A 12842-nucleotide genomic window follows, 5' to 3' on the forward strand; every position below is an offset into this window, starting at 1 on the left:
TGATTTGATTTTTAGTTGGATATTTTATTGATTTATTTTGATTTGATTTTTTTCCCCCACAACTTTATTTGCATATTATCACAAATATCATGTGACACAAACTTAAAAGAAATAAAATAAAATATATATAGCCAGTGATTTCTCCTTTCAATGAACATTACGATCTTACATTATGATGATAATGTAAGTTAATTTAAGAAAAAGAGAGTACTTAAATGCACAAAAAAAAAAGATAAGAAAAAAACAAATACAAAGTAAAAAAATATATACAAAAATATTGAATTGAAAGTTGGGCTACATAATCACATTTCCTTGAAAAAATATCGATGTATATCAGCTGTATAAATACTTTTCATATTATCAATAATGTATTGACTCAAAATAATTCCGAAATTTTATTTTGATTGCCCGAGGTTTTAAAAATGTAACTGTATGGATGTATTTCCTGTATATTTCCTAATATAATGATTTAATTGACAAGGATATCCTTGTCAATTGAATCATTATACAGGGAAAACTGCACACCCATAATAATATGGATGTGAAATATATACACATAATAATAATATAATAATATAATTTATATATTTATTATTATTATTCTTTTCTTTTTGTTGAGGCAATGATATATTTTTTACATGGATATTTCATTTTATTTTTTAATTGAACAATTTAAATGTACAAAAATACAAGGAATACAATAAATAGCATACAATTAAATAAATAATACTCACTAAAAATAAATAAAGAATATCTTCTGGGTTAACATAGTAGCAAATAAGATCTTTAGCATATAAAAAACATCAACATCAGATTCAACATCACTCCAAAACTACTTAGATATATAACAATAAAAAAAAAACCAGATCGTTTCTGTATCAATTTTACAAAAAGTGCGGGAATCATCAACATCTATAAACTTAGCAATGGGTATATATATATATATATATATTATGCAGTATTTTACAAGAAAGAAAATATTTAGTGAGCGTCAGGGTAACAGATGACGTCACACGCACGATGGAGCGGCGTACACGTCAGTTGGAACGTCGACACCAGGAAGTGGCTAGTGAGCTAGCAACGGATAATGAGCAGCTGAGACTCCGGTATTTTATCAGGTAGGTAGCCAATATGCTCAATGAACATTAAGCCAGAACTGCTGTTCGGCCCCATATTTCATTATCTGTTAACTAATTGAAGCCACATTATGTTGCGGCAGCGCGTTGGTTTCACTAGAAACTAACGTTAGCGCAACCAGCGACGCAGCCTGCAGACGACGTTGCATTGCCACCAACTGAATGAGCTCTAGATAAAACAGGTGTCGGTGTTTTTATATTGGAGACACTTTGAATATGAGCTGGGTTTTAATTACAAAATTGTAGGCGCCTTTTATATTCATCATAAACCATGCAAGGTTAACCTTTAACAGTGAGCTAAACCTCGGAGCTTATTCCAGTCTGAGATGACGTGAATTTAACGCACGCTAAAGCAGCCTCCTACTATGGCAAGCGCTTTTAACATTTTAATGGAATCACACTCCTATCTGTAATTACATTTAAGATATCCATAGTACCATTTCTCCTAGTCAAAACTGAACTATTATTAGTCAGAATAATCATTACAGATATCCACAGCGTCATTCTTACTAGTACAAATGACGTCACTTTTGCCATTCACGTGTGTTGGGCTTTCAATTCCAGATATCCATAATTACATTTTAGATAATCTAGAATGAACATTTTGGATATCTGTAATGTAATTCTTACCAGTAAAATTGCACTTGCACATATATCTTGTAATGCCATTTTGCTAGTCACAATGTATTTTGGATAATCAAAATTACATTATGGATATCTGGAATGGTTTTTCATTTGGGATATCTGAAATTAAAATGATGACTCGTAATCATTGGATTGTAGATAACTAAAATGGGAGTTTTTCCTATTAACAGTAACTGCAATAAAGCATGCCTTCATTCGATTAAGTTATTCCGGGAGGTATTTCTTATATTTTCTCTGCCCAGTTATATCAATGATGGTAGGCTTGATATTGAAATGTCTCACATTATATTGTAGTTGAACAGCACCATACAAACTGCAGCATCCAAAATGACCATTAAGTTGATTCAACACCTCTCTGCATGGTGTTTTTGGTATATATCTGTAGCCTTCACCCTTGCCCGTTTTTGTCTTGGCTTCTTTTTTTGACTGTAAATCAGATATACGTTTGTGTACTTTAACATGTTTTTAATCACGTAGTCTCACTGATATCAAGATTTTTTCTTTCTTTGAGAATAACAGACAACCATGCCAGCACATAAGAAAGTCAAGTCATTTTATTTATGTATGTTTTATTTATTTATATAGGCCAGAAGCACAATCAGTTTGTTGTTTATGCATAAGATAGCACTGTTTGAAACAGAAATTATTTTACCTTTCAGTTTTCACTAACACTTTTAGTTCACAGACTTGGACTATTGAATCGAAATATCTTCTTCCCCTCCTCCTCTTTTGTCCAGCTTCAGAAGGGCAGGATGGGCAGGCAGAGGAAGCGGGTGGTGACTGGTGAAGCTGCTCCCCTTCCGAGGAAAGATGAGAAGCCCCCTGCATTTCAACGTAAAGAGAAGAAAAAGAAACTTGATATCGGCAAAGTCTTCATCAACATCTCCATTGGCCTTTGCATATTCAGCCTGATCTGGTTCTTTTATGCTCTCTACATGCGGTCCAGCCTGGCTAAACGAGTAGTCACCCTGCACCCGTCATTTCCTGTCCTGGATGCCAATAGCAGCAGTGCCAAGGTTTCCACGGAGAGGTTCTGGGGCTCATACAGGCCTCAGGTCTACTTTGGCATGAAAACTAGGAGTCCCAGGTCGATTGTGACAGGTAAACTGACATATTCATATGAACCACTGAGGCTGAGACCACGAACAGTTGTGATGATATCATGTGGAGACAGGAGGCAGTGAATAATGGTGACAGGCCCAGGGGTGTGGATATGGGTCGTGCTGTGTGATAATCACCAAACATCACAGTATAAAATTATATGACAGATTGCCTTGATATACAGTAGGCCTTTGTGATGTGAAAATGTGAGCATATTTTGGATTTGTTGGCTATTTCGACAAAGCAGGTTTAGGAGCATTGTTCTCTCAGATTAACACTTACGAGTTTAAAAGATTAGAACCTTGAAAATAGATTTCTTCAACTTTTTAAACCCTACTGTTTCAATGCAGTACACAGAGCTTCATTTAAAAATCTAGCAGAGATCCTAAACTTTCTAAAGATACTAGTTGCATTATTCTGACTTTTAGGTCAATTTAAATAAAATGAAGCATAATGAATCTAGAGCATTTTCATTTTATGGAATGGTGCAGCCGTAAAACAACATGGTGTCTTAGCTTTTAGTATTTCACTCAGTGTTCACACGTAGCTTCAATGAATTGGAGTAAGGTGATACAAGATATTTGGTAGTGACATAGTGTGATCTAGGGGGATTTTCCCAATATAGAAGCTCCATGAGGATAAATAAAAGGGAAGATCAGGATGTTAGGTGTTTCTCTTACCAAGAAACACAAAAATGTCCAAAAAGTGTTATACTGATATCACAATTACAAGATGTGTAATACTGCAATCTGTTTTAGGGGGGTTTCCCCTTTAATATTTAATTGTTTGCTTTCACAAAATATTTGCTTAATTGCATTATTCAAATCTTCAATTTTTAATTGCACTTGCTCAGGGAAAGCATGGGAAACAAGCCCAGGCACTTGTCAAATTCAAATAAATTTTGGCCATAGTTCCTGTGACTGTTTACCCTGTCAACCAATTTGGACGACCAATATTGTTTATTAGTTTACAGCACAAAGTGCACTACATCATCCAATATTGAGTCACAGTTAATTGAGCACTGCTGTTCTCAAAACCCAGTTGGCTGGTAGCTTGGTGAATGTAGCCAGTGAGTTTTGGGACTTACCTTTTCCATAAAACAGTTGACGAGTTATTATTTTTAAATTATATATTTGTGCAGCATTTGTGCTGTACAATACAACCAAATAACCTAACTTTCGTTGTTTTATCTCCTCAGGTATGATGTGGATGCGTCAGTTTTCCGACATGGATGTAAACTTGAGGCACACCTGTGAGCAAGGGGATCGTTTGCAAAGCTATGGCTGGATGATGCATGATGGCATCACTTTTGGTGTCCAGGAGATCCGCGACAACGATTTCACACTAACTACGGAGTTTGTCAAGAGGATGGGAGGGGGCCACGGAGGAGACTGGACCTGGAGGATCACTGCTAAACAGCATGTGAGTACTGACAAATGTTCCCTCATGAGACCCAAAAATATTTTACCTTTAAAAAATCTATACATATTAAGTAATCACAATTATTTCAAATGATTTCTCTTTTAAGTTTTGATAATTGTAGGCTTTTTTTTGTCTTTACCCACCAGAGCTCGGCTCCTCAAGCGCCAGTCATTTCCTTGATGTTTTACGCAGCAGCAGACTCCCAGGGCTCACTGGAAGCTCACGTTGAGGATAGAAGCCGCCTTGCATCCATCACTGGTTTCTCAGAGGGGCTTGGAAACTTTAAGATCACCTTCCGAAAGCCAGTTACGGGGGAATTATCCAGTGCCAAATATGCAAGGTAAATGCGTGTATACAGGACTGAATGGAGAATGCAGCAAGTGACTGCTAGTGATTAAAGATATACAGCACAGAGAATTAGGCATTGCCTGCAACATTTCCTCAACTGAATATTTTTTTAAATTAACAGAATATAGTTCTTTTTTGCAGTGCTGAAACAAATAGTTCAATTATCAATCAATGAGTATAGACATAGCAGCACTGAACAGTGTCAATTTAAACTGTATATGAGATATATAATTGCATATAAGAGCGATGCATAAAAAATGCATTTGTTAATTTAAGTCTGGAAGTCTGTTTATCCTTATCTTTGCATGATACTCTGAAGTAATGTCATGTTGTACTTTTATGTTGCCCATATTAATACTGGGGTAAAAAGAGAATCCACCCACTAGATGGCAGCAAAAGGTTTTCAGCCTTTGTTTCATCAATTAGTTAATCCAAAAACAGACTGAAGGAATTAGCTTTTCTTAGTTCTGAAAGTTTTTGCAATGTCCTGTTATACATTATAGCAGGATATATATTTTTTATAATGTCTTAAACGCCAAAGAAAAGCAGACCTTTCCATAAGGACATTGGTCTTTTTCTGAAAGAGCACAGTTGCTGTTCAATTAGTGAAGGTGTTTATCCACCATGAGAAAGAACTGCTGTTTCACTATTTTTTGTACTGAGTAGATCAGGACTCTCTGCTAGCATTTGGTGATAAAAATTATATATATACACCGTATTTTTCGGATTAAAAGTCGCTCCGGAGTATAAGTCGCACCAGCCGAAAATGCATAATAAAGAAGGTAAAAAACATATATAAGTCGCTCTCGAGTATAAGTCGCATTTTTGGGGGGAATTTGTTTGATAAAATCCAACAGCAAAAATAGACATTTCATCTTGAAAGGCAATTTAAAATAAAAATAGAATAGAAAACAACAGGCTGAATAAGTGTACGTTATATAATGCATAAACAATGAACTGAGAATGTGCCTGGTATGTTAACGTAACATATTACGGTAAGAGTCATTCAAATAACTATAACATATAGAACACGCTATACGTTTACCAAACAATCTGTCACTAATCACTAAATCCAATGAACTCTTCTTCCTCGGTGTCACTTCTGAACAACTCCGCCAACTCCAAAGGTAGATAATGCGCCGCTTAGCTCAAGCATTAGTAGGTAGCATCTTTTTTCCACAATGCACTTCTGCCATGACCCGCCCCGCCGAATTTTGATTGGTTGACGTGTGTGTGTGACGATTGCTGATATACGCCTAGTCTCTTACGTGACTGAGATAAATAATAGCCCGGCCTATTATTTGATATTTTACGGTAATGTGTTAATAATTTCACACATAAGTCGCTCCAGAGTATCAGTCGCACCCCCGGCCAAACTATGAAAAAAAACTGCGACTTATAATCCGAAAAATACGGTAATATTGTTTGAATTATAATTTATTGTAGGAAGATGGATGATGAAGTGTAAGTGGGAGCTTAAAGTTTGATATATTGTGACGAGTCACTCAACTTCTGAGTCACCAGTACAATATAAGACCCTCAGGGCTCTCAGGTTATGACACAGTGTGCTAAGGCTTTGCAAACATAGCTAGTGCAGTTGAGATCACTTTTATGTCTAACCTACTTTAAAGGTTTGTGTGACTGCTTTAATTTACATGATTTTGAAACAGTAAAAGCAGTTACAATGTTTCTGTTATATACATTTGTATAGGCCCTGCTTCAGAATTTTATGAAATGTCATCACATCGCAATTACACAAATTTGCGGCGCTGTCCACTCCGGTGAACTCAAGCGACCGACCGTCTACATTCTCTCCACTTTAAAGATGGGCCACTGGAACAGTGACAGGACGTTCATCACTCACCATGACAACTAAATACATGACAGCGCGAGTACAGCATTTTCTCCTCAGGCACAGTGACAAATGGGGACAAAAGCCTTGATGGCTGCGTTCCAATGGAAACTGCTAACGTGGATTTCATCGCGAAATAATGAAACAGCTACAGTGCCTTGGAAAAAAGCCATATGTGTCAAATTTTCGTTGAGGCTTAGCCCTAACTCTTTCCCCCTGCTAGTGAAAACAATTCCTATAGGAAACACTGAGATAACAAAAGTTTCTTGTCTTTTCAGCTACAACTATCTTCAGACCGTCTCTCCTGGCTTGGAGAAGCTGACTGACATTGTGAAACAAAGTCTGAACCGCAGGTTTGTCTACAGCCCTCCTTCTGGTGAGAAGAGGCATTACATTGCTGTAGATGCCTACAAGCCCCCCCACCACCAAAACCAACAGAAACCCGCTGACACAAGGAAAGAGAGTGACTTTGTGGTTCACCAGGTGACCGTCCAGACGCCATTCCAGATTGAAGTTCTGTTCGAGTCTGGGAGCTTCCACAGCCGACCCAACCACCTTGTGGGCTCAATCATGACTCAGGAGCTGGAGAAGAGGAAAGCTGAGTTTGACTCAAAGTTTGAGAAAACTTTTGGGCTTGAGAGCAAAGGTTTTAGCCAGGCACATATTAGGTTTGGCAAGGCAGCATTCAGCAACATGTTGGGTGGAATGGGCTACTTCTATGGCCAGTCAGTGGTACAGTCTGTCTACAATGAATATCCGCTCCTGTACCCTGAAGGCGCTTTATTCACTGCTGTACCATCACGCTCCTTTTTCCCAAGGGGATTCCTTTGGGATGAGGGCTTTCACCAGCTGCTGCTGAGCAAGTGGGATCCCCAGGTGACAAGGGAGGCTATTGCCCACTGGATAGACCTGATGAATGTGGAGGGCTGGATCCCCCGTGAGCAGATCTTGGGAGACGAAGCTCGCAGTAAAGTCCCAGCAGAGTTTGTAGTCCAGCGTAACGAGAATGCCAACCCGCCCACGCTTTTCTTAGCTCTTCAGGAACTTATCGAGCAGCTCTCTTCTAATCCAGAGAAGGAGGCATCTCAAAAAACCTTGCCTTTCCTGCAACGTCTGTTCCCCAGACTGAAAACCTGGTTTGAATGGTACAACACCACACAGACAGGGCCTCTACCAAACTCCTACCGCTGGCGTGGACGCGATAAGGACACCAATCTTTTCCTTAACCCCAAGACCTTGACGTCCGGGCTGGATGACTACCCCCGGGCCTCACATCCATCAGCAGACGAGCGCCATGTGGATTTACACTGCTGGATGGCCTTGGCCTCAGGCATCATGGCAAGTGTAGCCCGGCTTCTAGGCGAGCCCCATCATGACTATGAACTCACCCATCAGAAGCTTAGCGACAACAACCTGCTGAATGAGCTCCACTGGTCAGATCAACTTCGTGCTTTCAGTGACTTTGGTAACCACACCCAGGCTGTGTCCTTGCAGCAGGAGAAGGTGTACGTGCCTCCTGGACAACCTCGTCATCAGTTCCCTGTGGCACGTCTTGTGCGCTCGGTCCGCCGGGCCCCCAAGCTGCAGTATGTTAATGCTTTGGGTTATGTTAGCTTGTTCCCTTTCTTACTGCACATTCTTACACCAGATTCACCCAAACTAGAACATATCTTCCGTGACATGAGAGACACCAATAAGCTGTGGACGCCTTACGGTCTGCGTTCAATCTCTAAGGCTGATCCACTGTATATGAAGCGAAACACAGAACATGATGCCCCCTACTGGAGGGGTCCAATATGGATTAACATCAACTACTTGGCAGTCAGAGCCCTGCACCACTACACCAACATGGAAGGGCCATACCAAGAGAAGGCAGCAGCTCTTTATGATGAACTAAGGACTAACATCATCAATAATGTTTATAGACAGTATATTGAAACAGGGTATATCTGGGAACAGTACAATGACAGCACTGGCAGGGGCCAAGGAAGCCACCCCTTCACCGGCTGGTCATCCTTGACAGTATTAATGATGGCTGAACAGTACTGATAATGAGATTTCATTGTTTTCTAAGATATTGGCCGGCATTTAATCTGGATATGATTGAAGCAACGACATGATCAGGTGATAATATCTAATATTAGGTCTTGTCTGGTTGATAAAACTCAACAGACTGTAATTACAAGATCCAGCTGAAATCATGATCACATTTCCACATTTAACCTTTAATTAAAATGACAGGTTTCACACAGGTTTTCTCTGAAGGGCAATTTCAAACAAGTGTAAGTGCAGCTACCTTGTCTTTGACGTAAGTGGAGCCAAACAGCATCTAATGCTTCAGTTATATACTGCTTCACACTGCAGCGTTTTAATGTGGAAAATCAAGGCAGGTAATTACAGTATTTTTTCTTGAATATGCAGAAAAAAGTTTGTCCACCTCTATGAGGGAGGACACACACACACGCACACACACACACACACACACACACACACACACACACACACACACACACACACACACACACACACACACACACACACACACACACACACACACACACACACACACACACACACACACACACACACACACACACACACACACACACACACACACACACACACACACACACACACACACACTCTCTCTCTCTCTGGGTTCGTTCGGAGATCGGAAAGTTGTCTACATTAAAGTGAGAGTACTGCTGTTCAAAGAAATTGAGCGTTCTGTTTCTGTATGAATTAACTAATGGTCAAGGTAAATTTGTACACTCTCCCGCTCAGAGAGTATGGTGCTCTGAATAACTGAATGGTAGGTACTAACAGTACCGAATGGTCCAGTTTGTGCCAGTGTGCTCACGCACTCACACATTTGAAATGACTATTTACGAACACATCCTTTATGTGTGATGCCTGAGGATAACGATGACCTGGACGAATGAGAACATTCACAGGCTTATGTGTGATGCTTTTAAGGAACATCTTTTATCAGATTTGTCTCTATCTTTGTCTCTATCTGTGGAGGGACAATATTCTTTGTTGTGCCATTTCTCTTAATTTTATGCCCTCAATTCTCTGTCTTAATGTTTGGTCATTTTGATATTCAATTGTTTGATCACAGTCTTTAAAGTTCAATACCGTTCTGCTCAACAGGCTGCTGCTTCTGAAAGCAGACATATTTTGTATACACAGCCTGTGGTTTGACTGGCAGGAAACACAACATTGACAGTGAAATTGTTTTTCTTTTGTAAAAAAAAAATAAACAGTTTAAATAATTGTTTTGTCATACTGTACTTTTATTGTAATATTGGCATGTAAGCAAATTATTTATTGAATCTAAACCTGTGTCTCAAATCTCTGCTTGAAATGCAATTGACCCAAAAAATATAATTTGAGCTTGGTTGTTATGGCTCAAACCCAGACACACCTTCACACAAGGTGCTTCTAATGGGTGATCATTCTATTACAGCTTGTTGAATTGCTGTGGATTTAAGTATCAGCTCAGATATCTTTCCTTGCAAACATAGTTGGTCAATCCTTGCCTTTTATTACCTTACTGTTAAACAGCTGTGATTAGAATTGCATTTTACATTTAACACTACAACAGACTCACTAAGAGAGAAAGCAGTGAACATTTGCAAAAACATAAAAAAAATGCAATTTGTTAATACAACTGGTTGCACCATGTAACAGTACATACATGTACTGCAAATGCACATCAGTTTGCACGGGCAGGTTTTTAATGTGTGGAATCCCACCACGGCTCCCTTTTCTTTGTATTTCTATACAATCTATCTTTCTAACCCCCCAAAAATGCCTTGAGGTGTGCATTATCCAAATAATAGGAAAAAAGGTTAAAAAAAGAGTTGTTATATTTAATGAGCATTTGACAGTAGACTGGAGAGCCAGGTTATGTTATCCTCATACCCAAATAAACAGCTTATTACAAAGTAGTCAAAGTTATTACCTGCCTCAAGCTCCAGCTATTGAAATAAACTCTCCCAGTTTTGCTTGCGATATAAAGTATTAAAATGACAGTTCAGCTTGGGGTCAATAACTCCTCATATGTTCAGTGTAGCTACCATCACTCATCAGTCAGTCCTTCAAAGCAGACAGGAGCTTCAACATGACCTTAAGTACAGCTTCCCTGTCCTCTTTCTTTTGTCAGATGGCACATTCCAAGGCCTCTAGCTGACGTCAATCTGCTTTTTTACATGGTTTCCATGGAGCGCAGTTGCTGTGAGGGCTTGGTGCTTAATTAGCTAAAGTAAAAATGTATAGAGAGTACATACAAGTTATTTTCCCTCTCTGACATGTACAGGCATACATTCACACACCTGGGCATACAGTGGCAATATTCTAATTAATACTTTGACGCCAAATGTAAAACATAGGGACTGGGAGCACTGATGCTCTGTGTGCATGACCACTGGATTCCAACCTCTAGACTTTAATGAATCCTTTGAATGGGCTAGTTTCGCAGTTGTATAGTTGAAGGCTTAGCATGGTGCATTAAGGTTGCGTGGCTAAAAATAGTTCCTCTATCAGCAGAACAGCAGATCGGTAGCTTCACCACATTAGAAGCTACAGTATGTCTCTCAGTTTTTCTGTTCATGATTCACAGTAGATACTGTAGATTACAGCAACACAAATAATCACTGTATCTGTGTGTGTTTTGGACAATGTTTTATCAATACTGTAAAACATTCAGTTGACTGAATCAATGTGAGTTTAGATCTCAAAAAGCAGCGAATGATGTATCAATGTGCAATGATTGCCTTCGGGCTCAGTCGTGGGAGACACAAGCTCATCATTTGACCCTTTGACCTGTTAACGCAAAACACGGTATCAAGGGATTTGGACATAGATGAGCCATATCCTCTGCCTTTTTCACTGTTGCTCTCGGAGGAAATGGATTCCACATCCCCTCAATGCAACTACAGTGGAAAATGCATTTATTTCTTTGATGAGTGCGGACAATCTGTGTGACTAAAGCACTCACTGCACAATCTATCCCCCTCACCCAAGACCCTTTTCTCACCGTGAGATGGGATAATAGCCAAACAGCATCAGAGCTAACTAATGTGACTGCATAATAAACAGATGAGTCAGTGAGTATTAATTTGCATATCATCCCAACCTTATCAGAGCTTCTATACAGTGTTTTTTTTTATTTAGTGATTGCCTACAACCAGTGAATTGGCTAGTGACTGCAATGGAGAGAATGCAGAGTCCAAATGGCTGCTGCTCGGTGTTGAAATAGAATATTTTTGTGATGGAAATCATTCTACATCGAGAGTAATTAGAAAGTTGTCTAATAGTGGCTGGAAATACCCCCCTTGTAGCACTGGCTGCTGTAATGTAATGTAATTACTGGGAACTTATGCTAGAGGGAGCTAATTAATAAGGCATTTGTGAGTGGAAAAGAGGCTTTTTTGAATACAGCTTAGCTATCATTTTACTTACAATGGAGAGCTACTTAGAATTAAAGCAGTATAAGTGGATAATTATGCTAATGGCTCAATTTGGATTTAAGATATGTTGGCAGGTTTTATTTCTAGATGATCACTGTTCCTGCGTTACAGTACCTCTCACACAGGTTTTCTGTGTGAATGTGGGCTTATATGTTCATATCATCTCACTCAAATCTCAGATTTTTTTTCCTGAGGCCACATTATAATGTGTGTGTGTGTGTGTGTGTTTATGTGTGTACTTCTTCTGACATAACTTTTCTTTGCCTCCCATACAACTATACAAGGCCTTTGAGCAAACACACTATGAACTTTTGCTTCTTGTGACGAATGCATTTATTCATTAACTGTCTTTGTGTATCCCTCAAGCCTCATGGCTATGAACTGTTTAGTGTGTCAATTTGTTTTATTAGCTGACTGCATGTTAATATTGTTCACAGACCTCCGGCTTTGACATCACTGCCCTCCCAGGACAGTGTAACAATGTTTGTTCTCAAAACATCAAAACAGCACACCGTCCTTCTTCCTATTTAATGGGGTTGCCATCAGCATCATCTACCACACTGCCCTAATTGCAGTTCATACTTACATACTATGTCTTTCAATAAAATACCCTCCAGGATGCAGCATCTCTGTACCCTGCCTTTGCCCCCCAGAAGCTCACTGTTCAGCACCAAACTTGCCTCAGCCAACATAGGTCTATGTATGTTATGTAAGGCCCACTATAAATAGGTTCACCCAGGATCTTTTGTCTTTACCTGATTCGCTCTTAGCCCAACAGTTTTTATTTCTGGAGAGAGCTGTGGAAGCTAGTGCAATGTAGAGCTGACCGTTTCCATAGTTACTTTTGTTAGCTGCAAGCTCTTA

At 39.3% G+C, this 12842-nt stretch overlaps 1 protein-coding gene across 1 annotated transcript; it reads left to right on the forward strand.

Annotated features, from left to right (window-relative positions):
- Positions 1–2521: 2521 nt before the first annotated feature.
- Positions 2522–8766, forward strand: mogs (mannosyl-oligosaccharide glucosidase). The gene is made up of 4 exons (XM_083935147.1): positions 2522–2882; positions 4081–4304; positions 4451–4644; positions 6783–8766. Exons 1-4 carry the CDS (start codon positions 2534–2536, stop codon positions 8551–8553), a joined length of 2538 nt encoding a protein of 845 aa, XP_083791273.1. The 5' UTR covers positions 2522–2533; the 3' UTR covers positions 8554–8766.
- Positions 8767–12842: the final 4076 nt, after the last annotated feature.

The sequence above is a fragment of the Echiichthys vipera genome (genome assembly GCF_963691815.1).
Source record: "Echiichthys vipera genome assembly, chromosome: 2".
In the NCBI taxonomy this organism is placed as follows: domain Eukaryota; kingdom Metazoa; phylum Chordata; class Actinopteri; order Perciformes; family Trachinidae; genus Echiichthys; species Echiichthys vipera.